General features: G+C 39.0%; 1 protein-coding gene across 1 annotated transcript in view; it reads right to left on the bottom strand.

Moving 5' to 3' along the window:
* MYH9 (myosin heavy chain 9) overlaps nucleotides 1–22,597 on the bottom strand; it is a 68,849-nt gene that overhangs the window by 10,191 nt on the left and 36,061 nt on the right. Inside the window, exons 7-28 of the mRNA XM_010711635.4 lie at nucleotides 22,036–22,099; nucleotides 21,400–21,498; nucleotides 20,417–20,560; nucleotides 18,181–18,276; nucleotides 17,020–17,138; nucleotides 15,898–16,050; nucleotides 13,906–14,079; nucleotides 12,840–13,013; nucleotides 12,133–12,247; nucleotides 9,577–9,770; nucleotides 9,133–9,254; nucleotides 8,704–8,773; nucleotides 7,588–7,748; nucleotides 6,684–6,792; nucleotides 5,563–5,694; nucleotides 4,759–4,965; nucleotides 4,103–4,240; nucleotides 3,490–3,613; nucleotides 2,501–2,672; nucleotides 1,727–1,939; nucleotides 1,153–1,297; nucleotides 424–630 (exon numbers count right to left, since the gene is read on the bottom strand). Of these exons, the coding sequence (XP_010709937.1) occupies nucleotides 424–630; nucleotides 1,153–1,297; nucleotides 1,727–1,939; nucleotides 2,501–2,672; nucleotides 3,490–3,613; nucleotides 4,103–4,240; nucleotides 4,759–4,965; nucleotides 5,563–5,694; nucleotides 6,684–6,792; nucleotides 7,588–7,748; nucleotides 8,704–8,773; nucleotides 9,133–9,254; nucleotides 9,577–9,770; nucleotides 12,133–12,247; nucleotides 12,840–13,013; nucleotides 13,906–14,079; nucleotides 15,898–16,050; nucleotides 17,020–17,138; nucleotides 18,181–18,276; nucleotides 20,417–20,560; nucleotides 21,400–21,498; nucleotides 22,036–22,099 (3,132 nt within the window). The remainder of the gene's footprint in view (nucleotides 1–423; nucleotides 631–1,152; nucleotides 1,298–1,726; nucleotides 1,940–2,500; nucleotides 2,673–3,489; nucleotides 3,614–4,102; nucleotides 4,241–4,758; nucleotides 4,966–5,562; nucleotides 5,695–6,683; nucleotides 6,793–7,587; nucleotides 7,749–8,703; nucleotides 8,774–9,132; nucleotides 9,255–9,576; nucleotides 9,771–12,132; nucleotides 12,248–12,839; nucleotides 13,014–13,905; nucleotides 14,080–15,897; nucleotides 16,051–17,019; nucleotides 17,139–18,180; nucleotides 18,277–20,416; nucleotides 20,561–21,399; nucleotides 21,499–22,035; nucleotides 22,100–22,597) is intronic.

Genomic DNA, 22,597 nt, shown 5'->3' with positions numbered 1-22,597 from the left:
TCTTGAAGAGAGTTGAAGAAAATCCTGAATTTCAGCATCTCCCTTTAGCCACTCCTCTTCACCATCAACCACATTCCAAACTATCAAGATACGTTCTTCCAAATCACCAGACTGTGCCACTCTAGGCTCACAAGTAGCTGAAAGGTTACAGAACATACAGTACAAACTGCTGAACACTGAAGGGAAACATCTTTTTAGGGCTGCTCATTAATGACATCAGTCCTAACAGCCTGAACTGATAATGAGATAAGGAGTTTGCTGAGTCTTGGGAAGCAAACTATGTCTGTGCTTTTTTGTAGGAACTTTATCCCCTGGAGGAACAAGAGATTTTCAATTTAACCATAGGAAGGTACCACCCTATAACCTTCTTTTCTCTCTATTCCTTGGCTACAACAGAAGCTAAGGAAAACCCATGCCACTTACCTGCAACTTGTTCACCCTCTCAGCCAATTCTGTCTTCACTCTTTCACCTTCTGTAAATTTCACCTGCAGTTCCTGGAGCTGAGCATCTACTTTTTTCCTCTTGTGCTCTGCATCCCCTTTGCCTTGCAGAAGTACCTTTACTTCATTGGACAGTTCAGCCCTTTCACTTTCCAGAGCTTGTTTTGCTTTTTCAAGATTTGCTTTCACCTGGAGGGGAGGAAAAAAATAGCACAATACTTCAGACAGAAGATACAGCAGAATGCATCCAGTGAGTGATTACGCTTTTTTTTCCTCCAAATTATTCCAACAAACTAATGTTGCATGTTTAATAGCTAAGTCTCAGACTGCTTACTCAGAAAAAAACAGTGTGAACGCCTGATAAGCAGGAGACAATTAAACAATCAGAGCAGACAACAATAAAGGAGATAGTCTTGCAGCATCAGATTTCCAAATCAAAGGTCGTACAGCTCAGCAAATGCTAGCAGTGAAAAGAACTAAACAATATTTTGGCTATTCAGTATAAGATTCCTGATGAGAATAAATTACTGAATGCAACTATTTAAAACAACTGTAATATGCTTCATAGTGCAAAATGATCTACCAGGGAACGAAGAGTATGTGCATCAGAAATCCAGTGTCATGTATTAAAACATTGCCATAGAGCAGCTATCACTTCAGTCACTTCAGAGATGCTGACTGCTTTGGTCTTGCATTCCCTGTTCCACATACCCGTTTGGTTTGCTCTAACTGCTCTGCCAGTTCTTCAATGGCTTGTGAATGTTTCTGCCTCATCTCTTGGATCTGAGCCTCATGTGTCTTCGCCTCATCCTCAAGGGTCTTCTTCAAAACCGTTACTTCTTGTTCTCTCTTTGACCTGTAAAATTCACAGCTTTTATTTAGATGCCAAGGAGAGAATCAAACAGATGTGCATACCCACAAACAGCATCTCTAATGCAGAAAAACACCAAGGTTTGGTTAGCTCTACATGCTACAAATACACTTTTCAAAGTTAACGCTTATCTTTGAACCCTTCCTAACTACAAGCTCACAACATTGTTTTCAGCTAAGAATCAAATCAGAAAGCATGAATGCTTGGGGTATCACCACCACTAAGGTTACAGGACAAACTAACTTTCTTACATCAGATAAGGGAATGCAATCTTGACTGCAGCTTGCACACTGCCTCCTTCTGTAGCCATCAGAGACTGCTAACCAGCATGCTCTGATGAAGACTTGCATTTATTTTAACAAAGAAGTCAAAAACAAAACCAGACTATACAATACAGCTACATGTTGGAGTTACCTGAGCTCCTGCTGAGCAGCTGTAGAATCTAAAGTGTCTTCTAACTCTGTTTTCAATGCTTCCAGCTCTTCTCCCAGGTCTCGTTTCTGTTTTTCGGCTTTGTTCCTGGAAGCTCTCTCTGACTCCAGGTCTTCCTGCAGCTCAGTGATCTGGGACTCGAGTTCCCTGATCTTTTTCAGGGCCATGTTCTTCTGAGCTGCCTCTTCTTCCACCCTGTGTTTAACATAGAGTTCTGATCAGAGCCAGATTTAAAGCATACAGAAATGAAAACCACCCGTCCTACAAGAATAATCCAGAAAAAAAGGTGGTATAGATCGGCTCTACATGATTACTTTCAAATTTTGATCCATAGATCACCTACAAAATACTAAGTTCTAACTCTCAATACTTCAGAGAGCACAATTACTTACCTTAAAGAAGGAGACAGAGAAAGACTGACAACAGAAGCAGAACAGAAGCAGAAGAAAAAGCACCATTTTACAATGGCAGTTGGACACTTCATTGAATAGACAAATATAGCAACTACCACAGAGACAGTGCCCTGCCACTATTTTCTAACCCCCTCTGAAATCCTACAGCAAAACTTGTGCAGTGCATGTTGCAGTGATAGCCTAGGTCTGTACAGAGAATGTGGCAGTGAGTAACAGCCAAAGAACTCTGATGCTAAGGATAGGAATCCTAACAGTTCACAGACTGAAATACACAGATTCCAAAGTGACACAAGACCAGAAGAAATACTTCCTAACATGGCAGTACCGTAGGTCAGATTCTCACCTAGCTAAAGCTGCCTGCAGCTCCTCTTCCTTCTTGGACAGCTGTATTTTGAGTTCTGCAATCTGAGCCTGCAGCTCAGCAATCTGGTCATGCAAATCACTGGAGTCTCCTTCAAGCTTTCGACGAGTCTTTTCCAATTCTTGCCTCTGCTTTTCTTCACGTCGAAGACGTTCTAATGGAGATAAGGACAAAGTAAGTTGCACAATGACACAAAGTCATTCAAAGAACATTGTGCGAGGCAGAGAAGATAAAGCTATTCAGGCAATAATATCTTTCCTGGTAATACAACTGTAAAAACTAGCTGGAGTGCATTATTATGTCAGGATAACGCAGACGGCTCGCATATTTTGCACTTAAAAGATACATGTGCAATTTTCCTTTCCCTCATTTTCCATTCAAACCTCCTTCCCCACTTCATTGTAAAAAACAATAAACAACAAGCACAATGCTAGTCTCTCCCAACATCCACACCACACGGCACTCATTAAGTGATGCTGAACACAAGGACTGCTCTCCTTTTACTGCAATTAAATAGGTTAGCTCCTGCTGTGTTGACCTGGTTAGCCCCATGATAAAGTGCATCTAGCTTGAACTGTGAAGAACTTGCACAAACAGAGCATCAAAACCCACACTAACCCTGACAAACTGATGCTGCTGGAAGTAGAAAGGTGGAGACCCTTCCACAGTAGGAGAGGAAAGAGAACCAGCTTCTCTTCTCCATTGGCCTGCTGCTTTGGAGAGAACTTTTATTTAGATCACGGGCTCAGCTGACAAGGCACATAACCTTCACCCAGCCACTGAACAGCTCTGTCAAACCAATCAATAGCATACACACTACAGACTAGTTTTTAACCCTTCAAAAACCAGATTGAGACTCAAGCTTTAGAAATGAAATTGAAATTCCATAGCTTTAAACAAGAAACCACCCAAAACTAAACAAACAATTCATCTGCAGGATCTGCTTTTTAAAATGTACAAAAAAATGTCACCTTCCAGGTCTGTGATCATAGCCTCATGCTTGTTCTTGAGTTTGGCTAAACTCTTTGATTTCTCCTCTTCCTCTGTTAGGTTTGTTGTAAATTCAGACATTCTGTCTTCCAACAGTTTCTTTTCCTGCAGAATTGAGAAGTTATTGTCAAGGCAGTTGCTGAAATTACAGGAAAATTTTCAGAGTTGACTGTGCTTAAAGATGTCCATGTCATTAGTGCCTACTACTGCAACGTGGAACAACTGAATTCAGGATTACAGATAATACTCCAATAAACAGCAGCTTACAGATTTGTTTCTGAAAACCCTTTCAAAGCTAGAAAGGAAGCCTGTTTGTGAAGTAACTTGATACTGTCTGGCATAACAAAGTACCAGAAAAGATTTGCTTACCTATTGTTAGTTAGTCAAGGCTAACTTGACTAACTGTATTTAAATATACAACACTGATCCGTAAAAAAATACAGACAGGCACCTAGTATCATAAATAAATTCAGATTAGAGCTGCTTATCATCAGATTGAATTAATTCATAAGTTTCCCATAAAAAGGGAGCTAGTAGCTCCAAGAGAGTCACTGGAAAATGTTTAGACTGCAGAGAAAACTGCAGGAGTCATACCTTGGCCAATTTGAGATTCTGATCTTCCAGAACTATCACATCTTCTTCTAGTTTCTTCAATTTGGCCTCTGTGGTCACTTTTTCCAGCTGCAACTTTTGCCTTGCACTTTCCTCTTCTTCAAGCTGCTCCTCTAGTTCCTTCACAACAAAAACACAAAAGCAAGGAACTTGTCAGTGCTGCTTACTCGCCAATATAACCAGCACAATAGCCAAGTTCTAATTTTCAACACTTCTTTTTTTTCAACCCCTACTACTAGGTAATATTAGCACTTTCCAGAATTGACTTCTCTGTCTTGACTTGATGCAACACACCGCACTTTAGTAAATAAAATTTATAGCAGAAGAAAACAACACTGTTTTGCAAAGAATACTACTGTTCTCAAAACACCTGGTTCAAGCAAAAACTTGTCCAGTTATTTGACAAGTAGCCATAACTTTCACCTTCAAGAATGGAATAACACACAGATGACTGTTTCAATGCCTGAGGCATCAGAATTGTTCTGCCCCACTATTTCCATGCATAGATTTTTCAATTGTATTTCTTTTATTGTTATTCTCACTCCTCTGATTCCCTCCAAAATATAAGACAAAACAAACCACTCTGATTCCTATTATCCTGTTTACTGATACCAGAGATGGCATTCCTAATGCATTACCTGAATGTTCTGCTGCATTTTCTTCTTTTCAGCCTGCAGATGTTGACAACGTTCCTCTTCTTCCTCCACCCTTGCTTCCAAGTCATGACATATTTCCTCCAGTTCTTGCTTCTTGGCTGTTAGGCGGGCTCTTATCTCCTCAGCTTCAGCACAGAGTTCAGCTTCTGCCTGCAACTGTTCTTGCAGCTGCATCTTCTCTGCCATTAGCTTCATAGTACACAAAGCAGAAACAACAGTAAGACAAACTCCAATTTACCAAACCACTAAGTAATTTAGATTAACTGAAGGTATGTATTCCAATGTTCCACAGTTATATCATAACAACTTCAGCTGTCTTCTGCTATGAGTTAAAGATTAAATGCAGTTTTTAAGTGTTTGATTCCCTTCACAAACCATTCACATTAACCCTAACAAATTTCTAGAGCCATGACCATTTGAAATAAGGAGATTGTTTAATTTTCCAATTTTCCCCTACAAAAGTAATGTTAGTATCATCTCTGCAGAAAAACAAGCCTGCAACAACCTTCTGTGTTCCAAACAAAAATAATTCCTTTTACGATGAGGCTGAATTCAACCAACTTGCTATAATACTCAGCCAAAAGAGACTTTACACATAATGGCTGTAACAAGGCAATAGTTATTCACTAGGAACTGAGCTGGGGAGAAAGGCAAGCAAAACCGAACAAGGTAGAGCAAAGTCACATATTTCAGCCAGCAGGAATCCTGCAGCTTATGCATCAGACCACTAAAGCAAAGGAGCAGCTCTTAGGGCAGTGGACAGAAAGAGTTTCACACACAACTCACCTGGGCCTGGAATGTCTCCATCTCACTCAGTCTATTTTCTGCAGCTAGCTGCTTCTCCTTAACCTTTATTAGTTCTTCTTCCTTGGCCATCATCTCTTCTTCCTGTCTGCTTACTTGCAATAGGGGCTTCACCTAAAAAGGAAACCAAGGGAATGGGATGTATTTAATAAACATTAAGAACATAACAAAATGCTCCTGTACGTGATGAGCATCCAATAAAACAATGTTTTTTGTAAGTATCATATATGAAGGACTGACCAACTTCTTTGTTATGAACCACGAAGAATTACAGAGGATTAGATACAATCTATTTTGCCACTAATCCTCTGCTTGCCTGACTAACAAATGTTTCCTCCAGGATGGGATAATTCAGGAAAGTAATAGGTAAAAAATTCCAGACTCTCAAGGGGTAAGCAGTAATAACAGTAAAATAGATTTGCCATCCAGTGGGGCAAATTACAGTTCATGGGCAGTCAATGTAAACAAAACACCACCACCACTCATCTCTGTGCTTCCCCACCAAAAACTCTTAGAAATCTTCATAGGAAGAGGAAAACTACTTTCAACTCTGATTTCGCTGCAAAGTCTCTACAGTTGAAGAATAAAAAATCCCGTGAGTTCAGGAAAAAGATTATTGTTTCATGTGCTCATTGTCTTTATAAAGATAAAATATGTACAAGTCTAACAGTAGAATCATACTCCAGTGTTTTCATTTTGCTTTCACAGTTCTGGAGAAAGAGATGACAAACCTCTCTCCGTGTTCACAATTTTTGTCTAGCTAAATTGACTAGCCATGTAGTAAGACAAGAGTTTTTGAAGTGACATGCTACCAAAGCAAGCAATCCTCTTCTATGTGTAAAACATTAAATGATGACTTCTGCTTTTCCACATTACTTGCACACAGCCTTGCAATTTTTTTATGCAGGAATACTGCATAGATATAAAATATGTTACAATATTCATTATCAACATGAATCAAGGTGCAGTTATAAGCAAGCTCAACTAGAAAGGAAGTGGTTTTTTTGTTGTCATTTCGGTTTTTTTGCTGTGGTTCAACCTGAGAAGCTTAAATCACAACTACAAAATCTTGCCAAAACTTTTATAAATGGAAAAAATATTACCTTGGTGAACAACCTCCACCACTGCCAGTTCCGCAGCTTCAAGTAGGCAGCACAGTTCCTCTGGAGCACTTTCATGGCTGTCAGCTGCTGTTGGCGCTTGGCAAAAGCTCTACGAAGTAAATGGAGGATGGAGGTCAGATAACAAAGGAACCCACAGTGGGACACTAACCTCTTAATTAAGACCACTCTTGGATAACTATAGATTATATTTTTAGAAGGTTCCCTCCTCAAAAAAAAAGAAAAAAAAAAAAAAAGAAAAAAAAGGCAGAACAAAATTTGCAGTGAAATTCCGCTAGCTTTTTAAAGCCTTTTTCTGCTCAGGTAAGACTGGTTATCTTTTCCTTTACTCAACTTCCTCTGTATTAAAAAATGCTTTTCCCTAGCACCTTCCTTAGCACCCTCTAATCTTAGAAGCCTCATTCTCACTTCCCATGACGAGATATAAAACAGAGTTGTTTTGTACCTGACAGATACTACTCTTGTTTTTAGATATATACCATTTGCAGTCCTACCTAACAGTTTCAGAGAAATTCCTGTGCTAAGACCTTTGAAATATCACTTTTGTAACTTGCAGCACTTTCACAAAAAAAGAAAACAACAAAAAACCCAAACCTAAAAGTTGCCTGCTATATCGCTGTATAATGTTCCTACGGAAGGAAATTGTCTTTACTGCTCTGTATGTAGGACAGCAGCATATATATTTTCTTGCACGTGCAAGAACTCAAGTATTACAGAGATTGAACAACTTTAAAACAATTATCAGCTGTTGTATACAATGAACAAATCATGGTCTTTCTGACAAAAATAATTTGTAATCAGTTTTTTTTTTTTTGGAAGAGAAACCTGCATCTGAAGAAGAGAAACACATATGTTTATAATGTACTTTATAAAATCTGATCCTTACTTTCTGGCCAGGTAGCCTCTGCAGCATGCTTGGAAGCCAATAATGACATCTGTGATTTTCAGATCTCTCTCTTCTTCAAGATGAGCAAGTACTCCAGCTCTGAAAAACACTTTACTCTGTCCAATTCGGTAAAGGTTAGAATCCAGCTCCAATGCTTTGATCTAAAATGAGAGAAAGAGAAGAATACATTTATTGCAAAGATTGCTTCATGTCACAATGCAGAATATATGACTCTCACAGCTATAAGATACCCCTTTTCTCCCACAATAACCCAGTCAGGTCAGCCAACACTGCTAACTCCTGCAAAAGCCCTGTCTCAATTAGAAGATTTGGAGCTCAGCCAAGCATGGCATGAACCAGAGGCAATATAAGACAGAAGACATGTTAGAAGGCCATTATTTAATATAACACCACATCTAGTACCCAAAGCTACAAGGATGCTGCAAGGAATATATTTTTCTTTCTAAAAGTCCTCTTCCTTTCCTAAGAAGAATAAATCTGTTGATTCTTCATATTTAATTTTTCCCAATACTAATCTGAAAGGCACCCAACCAACTTTCCCTTCCTTTAAAGGATTTGTGGTCAATACTTACACCAGTTCAGAGGAAGAAACTATATTCCTCTGAGACAGAATAAACAGGAATCCCTTAAATTCCGTTCAGTGTCCCCTAGTCATCAAGCTACAAAGCCAAAACTTTCCCTCTGAAGCAGGCATTTCTGCAGAAATTAGAGTTTTCATTGAAAGTGTTTGCCATCAGCAGGCATTTACAAAACGTTTGTTGGAGCTTGTACTTCAAGTACATAACTAAAGATAACAATGCTTCTTAACATTTTGATTCAGTGAATACTGTTGGCATCTAAAAGTGCACACATCTGTTGAAACAGAAGGACCCTCTTTGCCCATGATTATTGAACCTCATGTTAGTCAAGAGCCTCCAACAGCGAAGGCAAGACAGTTTTCTGCACCCTTCTTCTCTCAGACAAAATGTTTGACTTCTGAATTTCTGTCTGTGTGTAGAATATATACTTAATATGCTTACAGAATGCACAACCCTAGCTTCCTCACCACATCCATAATATTTATTCTATTCAAAAAGAGTTTATGGAATGTCTTACCATCAGCACACAGGCTTGTTTTCCATCCATAAATCCTTTGGGAATTGCATTTGGAGTTAAGATTTCATATCTGAAGAGCAGAATGCATTGGATTAATTACATAGCTATATATGAAAACAAAAAATGATAGTTCATATTACATTTTAACTTCAACAGCTTATGGTTTTCTTAGAAGAAAAAATTGCACCTGTAAACAAAAGAACATGAAGCAGCAGTCTTGCATAGGGTCCTCTACTCCTTACCATAAATCCATGCTTAGTAGAGAAAAAGACAAAGGTACTTTTGGAAGGCTTTGTGCAGGGGAATAGCAAGGGATGGTGCTGCTGCTTTTCAAAACAGCATTGATTTAGTTGTAACAAAATACGTCAGTTTTCACACTTATATCTTTGTCAGGGTAGAGACTAATTCAGATTATTTTCTAGTCTTTACCTTTGCCTGAATTCCTGGAATACAACTCTGTTGGGGAAACCTTGACGACAAATACGGATTCCCTCCAGCACTCCGTTGCAGCGAAGTTGATCAAGGACCAAGTGGGGGTCGAGCTTTCCAGCCTGGTAAGGAAAAAAAAACATTTGCTTAATACCATTAAGCTTGTACAAAAGAGGCTTAACACCTTGCCTTTTTTGTAAAGCAGCTGGTTCTCTTTTTTTTTCTTGTTATGAGAAATTGAAAGCTTTTTTGCCACGTGAGAAATAACTGCAAAGATCAGTCTCCCAAATTCTGGAAAGAGTATGTACGCTTATTTAAGATAACTATAAAGAGAGACCTTGAATAAACAGAACCACTACAAGATCTGTTGCAAAAACTGGGAAGATATAACAACCCAGTCATACCCTGTCAAGGAAGTCCATCAATAGTTACAACCTCCTTTACCTTTTTCTCGTGGTTGGGGATAATGCAACGGACGAAGTTGGGGTTGGTGTTTCTCAGAGTGGCCATCAGTTTAGCCAGTTGTTCTTTGTAAAGTTGTCCCACTGTTCGGAACATACCCTTCCTGGTTTTAAAGGCTCCTGGCAACGCTGTTTCTGACATGCCAGCTACCTGATCCAGCCCAACAATACGATCAACTAGAGAAAGCACAAGAAAGGGTATTAAAATTCAGCCACAACCAAAGAACTACTGGTCTGTACAAGGAACATCTGGGTAGAACAGGAGAAATGAGAGGAGCTGCAGGATCCTTTTTGCTTCATCTCTACACAGATGTCGACTCCTGTACAGAATTTGTGCAGGGATAGGAGCAGGAAGGAAAAAAAAAGCAACAGCTCACTACAGGAAGTTTGAGTGATGGAATCAAACTTACTCCCAGACATAGCCTACTGATGCTCTGCAGGGCAGATCTGGAAGAGCAATCTAGAAGTGTGTTTCAGATGCTTCCACTTGCTTAGGTTAATGAAAAACAACAAACCAAGAGTTCTAGCTGCTAGCCCACCAGAGTCAACTGTTTGTTAATTCTGACTCAGAAGGGGCTGCAGTTAGAGAAAAATCCCAGTTTGACTCTTCAGCCAGAAGCAGAATTGCCATGTTTGGTGATCAGAAAAGCCACATCTACTTGTTAACTGAACAAACATGGTTAAAGGCATGATAGACACCAACACCACTGCTTGAGTTATTTTGCAGAACAAGTGTTCTATGACTTACAGACATGAACAACACCAGTAGGAGAAAGCCAGAACTCCCTGCCCCAACGGCTTCTCCACTATGCCACAATGACATCCAAGTACTAATGAAGCCATCATTTTAATGGGTGAATTCCAAGATTGTTTTTTTCAATAGAAGCCAGTTAGATCTGAGAGTAGCGTCAGTCAAAAGAAACTAAAGCATTCCTTTTTCCCATTGTTCTATCATGTAGAGATAAATATTCACACTCACAACCACTATAAATCCCCACACCCTAAGGTACTTTTTCTCAAGGGCTTCAATCTACTATCTCACTTCTATCCTCAGTGATTGCTTGATGCCTACACTCAGGTTCCCTGTCTTAACTTCTGAAAATATCTAACTTATGCTCAACTGGCTTGATTAAAAAAAACCTGTCAAGAGAAATCCCCACAAATGAAGAAAAAAGAAAGGACAGGCACTCTCATTTACAGTTAATTTTAGTTTATAACTGCTCGCTTCTAGAGCAGCCATTAGAATAGGGTCAAAGCTGTCTTATCAGAAAGAAAAGAAGGTTATGTTACTAGATGACACCATAGGGAAATCCACAGAAAAGTGTCCCAGATTCTGTTTGGAACAATCCTCTTAAAAACTTGAGCCCTGCAATCTACATCAAGATGGAAAAAAAGGACAGTCACTTGCAACAGAAGCTCTAGAGAACAATATATGAGATCTGATCAGCTGTGATTCAGTCAATATTCTAACTCCAAAAGGCATGTGTCAGCCTCACACAGCAAAGGCCTTACTGGGTACTACTTGCTGACGGATATTTTTCACACAGTACCAATTCCTTTTCCAAACTAACTTTCCTTTTTGTGATCTGCTGCTGAAATCAAACCCCAGCACTAGAATCAGCATTAAACTGAATTTCAGTTTTAACACAGTCTTAGAAATCTTTCTTCCACGCTTTGGAATGAAATATAGCCTTACTAGTTCTATGTTCAAACATTTGATAGGGATTTGCTTTTAGTTGTTCCTATGAAAGTCTTGCAATAGCACCTTCAGCACCTGAACGTGTCCATATTTGTCTTGTATCCACTCACAAGGATTTTATTTACTTATTTATTTTAAGTCCGTGAGGAGCTACTAGCACAAAGCAAAGGAAATGAACAAGAGAGACAAGCAGGTATGACAAAGGGACAAAGAGAAGTTAATGGAAGCATTCTTGCATGGCTCTAGGATGCATTACACACATGACACAACAGCTGGATTTCTCAGTCACCTGGTTCTAGATGAAGAATAGGAAAGTGTTGATAGAAATAGGCTCTCTGAACGTTCTGCATCTCTGCAACAGACAGAGACGTCAAAGAAAACCCATGACAGAAAGTGACAGCAACAGTAAGACTCAAAAGCAGATAAACTCAGAGGAGATAGAGTAAAATACTGAACAACACTGCGGAAAAAATACACTAGTTGCAGGATGGAAAACCTAGATTCAGCCTCAGATCTTGCATTTGAGTGTTGCAGCTAAGCAAGCTGCCAGGACACGTTGGTGTGTTCATATTTTAATCTGGCACTCTCAACTTAGAACAATAATTGCAGTATATGCAGGAAGCTTAATGTAAGTCAATGCACATGAGCCTTTCGTGTTACAGCAAATTTTAAATGCAATACCAGGGTCTAAGCAAAGGAAGTAGTGAATAATATTCATCTTGGTGGTTTAGTCTCCAGGAAAAAGAGGAACACAGGTTATAACAGATTTTTGATGAACCAACAATTTTTTCCCTGTAAAACAGGAAGAGAAAATATATGAAATTACATTTAGCTACATACCATCTTTCCACAACTCAGACACAAACTTATCCGACGACTGGTGGAGAAGAGTAGCAATGTTATCATTCAGTGGATCCATGTTCTTCATCAGCCACTCATCTGCTTTATAATCCACCTGGAGAAGAAAAACACGTCAAGAAATTCCAAAGCATTTTCTGCAGCACAAGATCCAGCAAGATTCTGCAAAGTCTAGAAAAGCAGCACCAGGGTTTGCATAATCAACCACAGACAACCTAATTATTCTTGAATGTGTCATCTAAGGAAGCATACCTACAAACACCAAACCCTAAAAAAAAGCTGAATGTTCTGTTTTATCGGTAAAGGGAATGGATTTGCAATGCTAGTATGCATCATCCTGAGTGTGAAGCAAAAAACTGCTCCACCACCATTATTGGTGATGAAATCTTAATGCAAGGTTTCTGAAAAGTATCTTCAATCCCATTAAGTCACAGAGAACAAATTTAAGTTGGTGTCAATTTGATGTCCTCAACTATACATAGATAATTTGCAGGTTAATCTCCTTCATGGAAATCTCCTGCCCCATAATGTCTACAGCAACGAAACGGCTTTGCAAAGTCTCCCACTAATTTCCTATCTCTTCCAATACACAATCACTCAGATAAGTAGCTACTTCTAAAAAACAGTAATTATGCAGTGGAAAATAAGGCAGACATTCTTCTAATGCAGTTTAGCTATTAATTTTTTACCTTGCCAGCATAATGTATGATACAGAAGTCAGCTTTGTCTTTCAGCTGTTTTGGCTTCTGAAATTTGGGGTGGGTGCCTTGTTCTTGTACAACTTTTTCCACAAAGCTTTTGTCTGTTGCTTTTGGGAACCAGCACTCTTCATCCAGCAGGGCCAGTATACCAGGAGGGCCAGCCTTAAAAGAGGGAAATATCCAAACATCATTAAGTACATGACTGTATCAGTAATTAAGACCCTTGAACAGCTAGGAAAAAAGGATAACTAACCATGATCCCTATCACATTCTCCTGTCCTGTGGTATCAGTTCAATTGCTGCCATAGTAATAGAAATTATTAATAATCTCTCAAGATCCTCTTCTGAAATCATAGAATGGCCTGGGTTAAAAAGGACCACAATGATCATCTAATTTCAACCCCTCTGCTATGTGCAGGGTCACCAACTACCAGACCAGGCTGCCCAGAGCCACAGCCTGGCCTTGAATGCCTCCAGGGATGGGGCATCCACAACCTCTGAGCATTTCTTATTAAAGGTCTCTTTCATGGCACTTATACAGGGTGTTTTAAGTGAAAAAATGTATTTTTTTTAATAAAAGGACTAATGACTACAGAAGACCAGAGCAGAAAATTGCAGAAACTAGTTCTTACTATTGGAATTCTACTGTGAAATGTGTGAATTTCCAAGTTTTGCTAGTGCAGGGTGAAAGCAATAGAGATTCACAGCCTCTCTTCATGCTTGTAGGCAACAAAGGTAGTTCACACTATTTATCCTAAATTGCACTTATGCACTTAGAACCATGCAGCTCTACACAAAGATAATTTTCTGATAAAAAAAGTGGGTGACAGGATGATCTGTTTGCATGCAACACTTCCTACAGAACCGATACTAAGAGTTTTATTGACGACACACTTTCAAACCAAGAGAAAACTGTTCAGTTCTGCTTCTTATCAAACCACAGTGACAGCAGAGAATGACAAAATCTAGCTGTATATATGGAGACTAGCTTTTCTATGACACAATCAGTGCAGCCATTTCTTGTTGTTCAAGAACAGGAGAATAGGTTTCTTACCGGCTTCTCTATGAGGTCAATGCAGGGCTGCAGGTCCAGGCCAAAGTCAATGAAATTCCACTCTATGCCCTCCCTCTGGTACTCCTCTTGCTCCAGAATGAACATGGTGTGGTTAAAGAGCTGCTGCAACTTTTCATTTGTGTAATTAATACACAACTGCTCAAAGGAGTTCAGCTAATGAAAAAAAAGATAGAAAGACATTGGAACAGTTGCTTTTGAAGGCCCATCTACTATTCTCCTAGCACTAAACATCACATTTATAGCTATAGGTCAGCAACTCTAAGCTAGTGTTCTTGCCTAACTTCTAACCCTTTTGCTTATGAACCGCATTTCCTGTCACATGCTACTGAAACACTGCATCAGTCCCAAGGGAAATTCACACGCTGCTCCTCAGAATTTGCAGAAGAATGTTTTGTCATAAACAGCAGAAGAATTACTGTAGCCACTTAACCCGGGAACAGAAAAACCTCTGGTTTTCTCACAAACTCAGAGCTGGCAAGTCCTCTTTATAGGAAGGGGAAGCAGTGGAGGTCTGCAGGCAGATTCCTGAAAACATGTGTACTGGGAAGTCCTTTTTAAATCCTCTTTAATGAATAAAATCAGAACAAGAAAACTGAGCAAAATTTCTTCATTGTGTCCTGACTTCTTCAAACTGTATGGATAAGGTTAAAAACCAAGGACGTATTTTCATGTGAAACCATATTTAATTTAATGCAGCTGCTGGACAGAGTGGTTCTGTTCTACTTCCTCCATGTTCCAGTAATTCCTAACCATGCATTTCCACTCCCCTCACATTTTTATGAGACGTAGCAACCATTAAACTAAAAGTAAAGTTAGATAAACAACACGCTCAGAGAGAAACAAAGCAATCTTGCTGTGGCTTAGTTCTCTATTTCAGTAATAAATGGACCAAGTAACTTTGCAACTGCACAGAAGCTAGATTTAGAAAAACACAAGTTTATAGGAGTTGCCTGGATTGTTACCTGGCTGCCATAGGGATAGCAGCATAGTTCTTTTCTGGTGTCAGCCTGTGACTATTTAAGGTTAATAATAATAATAATGCAAAGCCACATTCTGAAAGTGTAGTTTCATGGACATTATGATTTAGCCTAACAGTTAACTGTTACCTATAGAGGGAGCTCCCACTTTCCCTTTTCCATCTCTCCTTTAACTTTCCTTCAGCTGCTTCTTTCCCCCCTCATTTATTTTGCATCAGTTTTTGTGCTAAGATTCCCCTTCACAGACTGACTCAATTATAAGCCACCCTAAAAAAAACAGTATCTGCAGTACTAGAAAATTGGACAGTACAAGAAGGTGTAGCCAGGAACAGCAGAAGGGGAAAGGTGAAAGTTTACTCCTTTTCTTCATCAAGAAACTGTTACACAGTTTAGATAGATGTGAAACCAGATTCTGAACTCTGATTTTCACACTTCTCAAAGAACACAGAATATATCAGAATATGTTGAACATGATTTGATCTCCCCTCTCTCTGTCTTTTCAAAACTCTTTGTCAAAACTAAGCAGCAGAAAGACTTTCTAACAATTCTTAATGATGCTAATAGGTTTCAATATTTTTAATGCTTTGGGATAAACTAAGGGGACAAAATTTTAACTCCATTTGACATTTCAAATACTTTTTTTGTAGGCTAGCAAACCATATATGCTGAATTATAGAGAATCACAAGTGTCCGGAACTACAAAATTAAAATAATTGTGATGCACATGACAAAAAGGATGTAGCACCAGAATAGAAAGCAATGAGATAGCAATATTTGCAGTATATACAAACTAAGAAAGAACGAACTACTTGGACACATTATTAAATAACCTGACAGTTCAAATCAGTATGGATCTCAAATAAAAGCAGACTATACACATGATTTCCAAAGCTACTCTATTTTATTCCAGCTTTAAAAACTATTTCCTTCAACAAATTTCCCACCTTGCTCCATGGTAAACTGTGCTGAGTGCAGGGACCTGACATCTCCTTACCTCAAAAATCTCAAAACCAGCAATGTCAAGGATTCCAATGAAGGATGCACCCTGTCGCTTGGTCTTATCCAACGCCTTGTTGATGCGCATAACCAGCCACCGGAACATCCGTTCATAAGTGGCCTTAGCCAGAGCCTCAATGGCAAAGTCAGCCTATGCAGAAAGACAAATATCAGGAGTTGCATTATAGTGGTGATATCCCATAAGCAGGAGCAAAGAATATTTTAACAAACTAGCATGTCAAAGCCAACTTTTAGGACCTTGCCTACCTGAGAAACCATAGCCTAATATTCAAGAAAAAATAAACAAAATCGAGTCCCTTCCAAAGTAACGTAGTATGTTCACACATATCCAAAGAAAAGGATTAAAATTACTTTGTAATTTAGAATTTGTGAAAGTCGTTGTTTTCCCCTCAGTGCCATCACCCTACCCATGATTAACACAAAAATAAAACATAAAGAGTAGGAAATTAAATGTCAAAACAGAAAGACAATCAGTGAATATTTCTAGATCTCACTTTCCCTTCCCAATCCTTCTCATGTTATGGGGCATGTTTATTTTCACTGTGAATAATGATGTGTTTATGAAAAAGCCATGCAGAGAGTAAGCACAGTGGCTTTACTTTATTTAGGAAGCCATTAGCTTCTAGTCCAGGTTTCATTTAACAACACATTCAGCACAGCCTGATTCAAGACTATTAAGAAACATACAAGCAGTTTCAAGGGTGAGAAACAAATTCTTCCACCCAAGCAGCTGGCCTACTCAAAAATGGTATTTTCTATATTATAGCAACTTGAAAATGACATCCTTGCATAGAGCACTGAAGAAACTTACTCCCCTGAGACAGCCAGTCACTAAAATTAGGAGAGTTGTGCTCTCATTTTTTCCTCATATGAGAAGAAGTGCTACAGGGGCAGGGGTGACTTCTATTTTTATACAGATCAAGAGAGCTAATACTAGAAGGAACACAGATGCTGTATTATTCAAGCTGTAGTTGCTTGAATAACACTGCAGCCATGAAGATGGCCATGAAATGCTAAAGAAAATCTTAATAGATTTGTTAGCTTTGTGACAGCAAAATTAAAAGACTGAAGCACTCACTCATTTCTACAGAATGCCTACCTGTTCTTTGGTCTGAGCTTTCTGGACATAATCTCGGCCAACTTTGATGCGAGGAGTCAGAATACCTCTGGTGAAGTCTGTCACGTTGATACCCAGAAGATGAGACACTTTCTGAGCAGCTAAGGAAGGAAAAGGAAACAACAAAGATATTGATGTGTTGCATTTTTTTCTGTTTTTCTTAAAGAAAACAAGAGAAAGAAAACGTTCCTGCAACTGCATTCCCAGGACAGTAATAACTGCTCTCAAAAAGTCATAAAATGAAGAGCACGTTAATAAAACAAAGAAACCCTCCCAAAAAAACTCTAAAAACCCTTACTAGAGGTTACAGAGTTTCTTTAAAAGCCACAGGAGTGTATTTGACACAATACTCTCACATCCCACTAAGACATAACACGGAATCCTCATTGAGTTCACATTTACCATTGAATTAAAGATACCACCAGCGAGTAACTTCTTAATCAAACTAGTTGTACTTCCTTCTACTAAGTAGTTTTTGGGGCAACCCTTTTTATTTCAAATTAAAAAGCCAAAAACTCAAATGGTTACTCTTCCTTCCCAAAGTGCCACTTAAAGCACGTTTTATACTGTAACAGCCAAAAGCAAAAACATTTAAAGAGCAATTAGCCACCTCTGACATTTCTGCAGTAATTCTACAATGGAACTTTAAGATGCCTTCCAACATGCAGACTTCTATTATGTGAAAGATGATGCTACTTACACGTGCAATAATAGGCAATTAAAAGGTGTCTAAATATGAAGTTAGTAAATATTCCTTAATCAGGTATGCAAGAAGTAATCATTCTTAGCCTGGTTAAAACAGACACATGCTATGTGTTCCAATAGAATAAGCCTTTTCATCTGGTCACTGTTATGTGCACTTTCTGCCTCGTTCTTTAACAATCACAGTGCCACATTCTTGCCTGTGAGTGGCTGCAAATCCACGTTTGGCAAGACAAAGCATTTCTTTTTATATTTACATGAAGGGGCATGTCATCTCCTTTGACAGTAAGTCATTTGATAGAAAAATAGGATGGCAGCATTCTCTATATATTGTAATTGATTTTTCTACTTGCAAGAACTTCCTGTAGGCTTTTTTCCCTGCAATTTTCTACGGGGAGTTTTTTTTAGGGGTGGAGGGGTAGGAAAAAGGAGTTTAGTTACCTGTATTGTCTGGCATAGAGGCTTGGTCTGTGTTGCGTTCCTTCTTGAAAACTATGTTGCCAAGCTGAAGAACACCTGAGATAACCTTCAGAAGACCTTTTGAAATAACAACAGCTCAGTGTCAGACATCAGCAAAAGCCCCAGTACGACCCAGTTAACCATGTCATGAAAAGTAAGAAGCTCTTCTCAACAGTGAAACATCATTCTGGAATTTGGGGAAAAAAACCACCACAGATAAGTAATTCCTCTACATGACTCCCATCCAGGACACAGGACTCTCCCTGCTTCTCCAGTGCAAGACTATGCAGCCTGGGAATATACCCATCCTCAACATCACTACAGTACAGTTGGAGACAACTCCAGAGTCACGTCTCAACCTATAACATCCACATTTTTTCATGTTTATTCTTGATAACCAAAATTCACTTTTTTCTCAACAAGTACTGTTAAACAAATGAAAAATACAGTTATTAAGAGTGCAAATCAATTAAGAGAAAGAAGTTTCTGCTCCTTTAACTTCATACTGCTTTCAGCTCCCTGACCAAGATCTGCAGACCATACAGACAAACTGCAATATAGGGAGGGCAACAGGATGTGGGCAAAAGGGCCTGTACCATAACTAATCCCATGCTGAATCATCTCAACCATTATTAAATTATATATTTGTACTTTTGAACAGTGCAAATGCAGCATCAGACATTAGGACTGGGATAAAAAAAGTTCAGTGTCACAGCATCAAGCTAATTTTCACTATGTGTCTATCAAAGCTCATTGCATAACAGCTTGTTGTTGCCTTGAAAAAATTGATAGTCACTCATAGAAATGGTCTTACACCAAATATTTTTTTCATCTCCAAATTTTTTACCTACTACAGAAACAGCTGCTTTTTGATAGCAGAACAAACAAAGGCTCCACAGATTCTGCACCAGGACTAACGAAGAGAATCATATATGCTCCTAGTGGCATGTTTTGAAATCCAGTGTTTTGACAGCTGAATCTGGAGTCCTGGCACTTGGACATACAGCTTGTTTTGATGTTGTCTCATACATGGAGAAAGTTAGTGTTTAGATTATACATCAAAACTAAGTAATCTTACTGCCCAGCCAGCTGCTCTATCTATTCTTATTTTAAGCCTAAAGGAACTTCATACCTTGAATGGCAAATATGAAATACTACAGTTATCTTTGCTGTAGTGGTTGGAACCAACAGCTCATCTATGTGACAGCAAAGACATGCCCTACAGCATACATTAAAAACAAAACAAACAAACAAAAAAAGCCACAAATCAAACAACAACAAAAAGAATACAGTAGGACAACTTAGCAATAAATTAGGCTGCCAATTATTTAGTTCTGTTTAGGCAAACATGTCTTCACCTCTATAGCACTTTGTCTTAGATGATTTAGGATATAGTATTAAACTGTGGATAACAAAAGCATGGATTTATAGCTGACTGCACTGTGAAGAGCTAAGGCACAAGCACATATTCCAGCCACAAGAGCTACAGCCTCCAGCAGAGAAAGCAGTGACCTCAAAAAAAAAAACACAGATGCTTGCTACAGTGTAGGAAATGCTCGCTACAGCGTAGGAAAAAAAAGTTGTAGTTTTATAAGACCATATACATCTACAAACTGAAATTTGGCAGACCATTGGTTCCCAGCCAGTAAGGCAGATTACAAATGAGAGCACAGAAAAAGTGAGTAAGTATTGTTGCGCTCTGTGCTGGTTTCATAAATTCTAGGGAACTGTGCTCCCAGAATCAGACAATATTAATTTCTGATCAGCAGTTCAGTGTTAAGCTGGAAAGAAAGGCACCATAAGCAGGCCATTTTCAAAGTACTAATCCAAGCCAGTACTAGATTAGATACTTAAAAGCCATTGCTTAGGGGGCAGGGGAGCATACAAGCTTTGCATTACACAAGAGAATGAGGGAAATCTTGTATCTTGGATGTATTACTCATAAACCAGATATACAGACCTCAGTCTGGGATCAAAACCAATTAAAAGATGAACGTTTTCATTGGCAGTTTGACTTCTAAGACTGAATGTATGAACTGAAAATATGCTAGTATATCCTGAGGTGGGTTACTCCAAAGTTACTAAACTCACCACCTGCACCCCGCTCACTTTGGGTTTGAGCTGGGGGCAGGAGAAACAAAGTAACAACAAAAAACAGAGATGTGGTCTATTTCCTCCTTGATTTTCTCGCATTTCAAGCTCTCCAGAGGACTCCTACCTATTTGTTCCTCATCTGGGATGCCCATGATCCTCATAGCTTCCATGGTCTCTTGAAACATATCTTTGTCTTGCTGACCCGGGATCGTGACATGCCCATTGGAAAGGAAGCGGTATTTGTTGTAAGGCTCCAGAAGTAGATCAGCTTAAGAAAAAAAAAATGAGAAAGAAGTTACCGTGGTGTTATTTTAATAGACAAGCTACTGCTGGGAGCAAACTGCCAGCAGGTGCTGGATGAATCTGAGATTAAGATCAGTTTTACTAACAGATGAAAGTTTAATATATTTTAGAATAAAAATGGAGTTTTTCTGCCTTATTTCTTTCTATTCCTTGCTTTGGAATACTCCACTAAAGAAACGCCAATCATCATTATACTCTAAGTCTATAAAAAGCAGGGATTCACTCTGAAGTAAATTTGCCTTCAACTTCAGGTACCTTATTTGTTTCAAGTCACATGAAGGTTAATAAGTAGCTCTTGAAATAGTAGCAACTATGAGAAAAGTCATCTCTTCCTGTTATTCCTCCAGATCAATTTGCACATCTCACACAACATGCATTTCAATATTAGGCTGAGGCTTTAATGGTAGGTGTGCTAGCATCATAGAGCTCCATAGGTGCCAGACACTTTGCTCCATTCACTTAAATGCTGAGCACATCACAGTAGGATCATTCCCGCATAAGAAGGGCTTACATCATACAAGACTAGACTAAACACAGGACAGTGATTTAGATAAGGAAGGGTGTAGATTCATTTCTGGCAAAGAGACAAGTGCAGGAAGGAACCAGAGAAGCAAGTTTTCAGGAACTGAGAAGTGCAAGGGGAGGGCAGAGAGATGCATGCATATGCAGAAGTGGAGAAGGGGCGCCATACCTAAGAGGCGGAAACACAAAACTATGAAAGAACAGATGCAAGTGCATAAAGAGTTTGGACCCTCTGCTGCAGTGACAAGAGAACTCCATAACTGCAACAAAAATCAAACTTACTCTTCAAATGTTCTCCTGCTCCAGACAGTAGGTAGTAGAAGATGTGAAACGTTCTCTCCTCTTTGGCTTGACGAATTGCACGTGACTTCTCCAGTAGATCTTCGGAGAGTTAAGGCATATGGTAGAACATACACATCATTTCCTCCTCTATCACAGGAGAAAACCTAGCAGTACTTGATGTTCTCCTCGTGCCAGTTAACAGAAGTATTGATTTAGCAATTGTTATCAGCCAACAAGCCACTGAGTTCTGGTCTCAGTTCTGTCAGCCTTTGAATGATGGCAATGACAAGAGAATCTTGACTGGTAAACAGAGAAATAGCAGCCATTCATCTGCATCCACCCGGCACAGAGGTAAAAGTGGCTCATGAAAGCTATTTATCTTATAGCAGTTTATGTTGCCATCTCAGCTTCCTATGTTAGAACTCATTAATTCACAAGAGATATCCATTGCGGTCACAAAATACACTACAGCTACAACAGTAATCTTGTTAGCAAAAATTTAAGTGCCTCCCGACACATTCTCAACTTCACCAACAAAAGTAAGGTGGGATAAGTTTGCTAAGCATTACTACTGCTTACTTTAACTTTACTGCACTTAACTACTACTGTAACTTTAAGTGGTTACAAAAAGGATACAGGTCTCTATATTGGCACCAACAATGTAACCGTTGACATCAAAGTTGATTCTGATGAACTTGCCCTGAAAGGAAGTTATTGGGAAAAAGGTTAACATTCTATCTATCCAGTAATTGCAATAAGCAGCAAAGGCTAACCTTGTCTTTTTAATATAGGAAAGGAAATTCAGAACAGGTCAGGCAGGTTTTATGCAAAACATAGGATCAGCCAATAGGCAAAGTTTATTGATCACGACAGCGATTTAATGAGCAAGACACCAAACACCTTTAAATAAAAATGGGCAGCCTACAGTTCAACTTAATTATGTTTCAACCTAGATTTCCCACAACTACTGCATTTTCAGTTTTCTGTGCTGTACGATTCAAACAGTTCCGCTTCCCTCAATGCCTGACATCAACCATTTCCATTCAGCTTCAGCTCTGGCTCCTCAGTCTGCCTCAGACACTTATCCATCTCTCCAGAGCAAGTAAAATAAGGATTGCTATTTGCTCTCCAGGATAAAACTGACTGTAATAAACTTAGGATAAAAATCAGTGCAAATAGTCCTGGCACAGGATCAGGT

Source organism: Meleagris gallopavo, chromosome 1 (genome assembly GCF_905368555.1).
Source record: "Meleagris gallopavo chromosome 1, MGAL_WU_HG_1.1, whole genome shotgun sequence".
Lineage (NCBI taxonomy): Eukaryota > Metazoa > Chordata > Aves > Galliformes > Phasianidae > Meleagris > Meleagris gallopavo.
The sequence above is the reverse complement of the archived record's forward strand: the minus strand, read 5'-3'. Positions and strand labels throughout refer to the sequence as shown.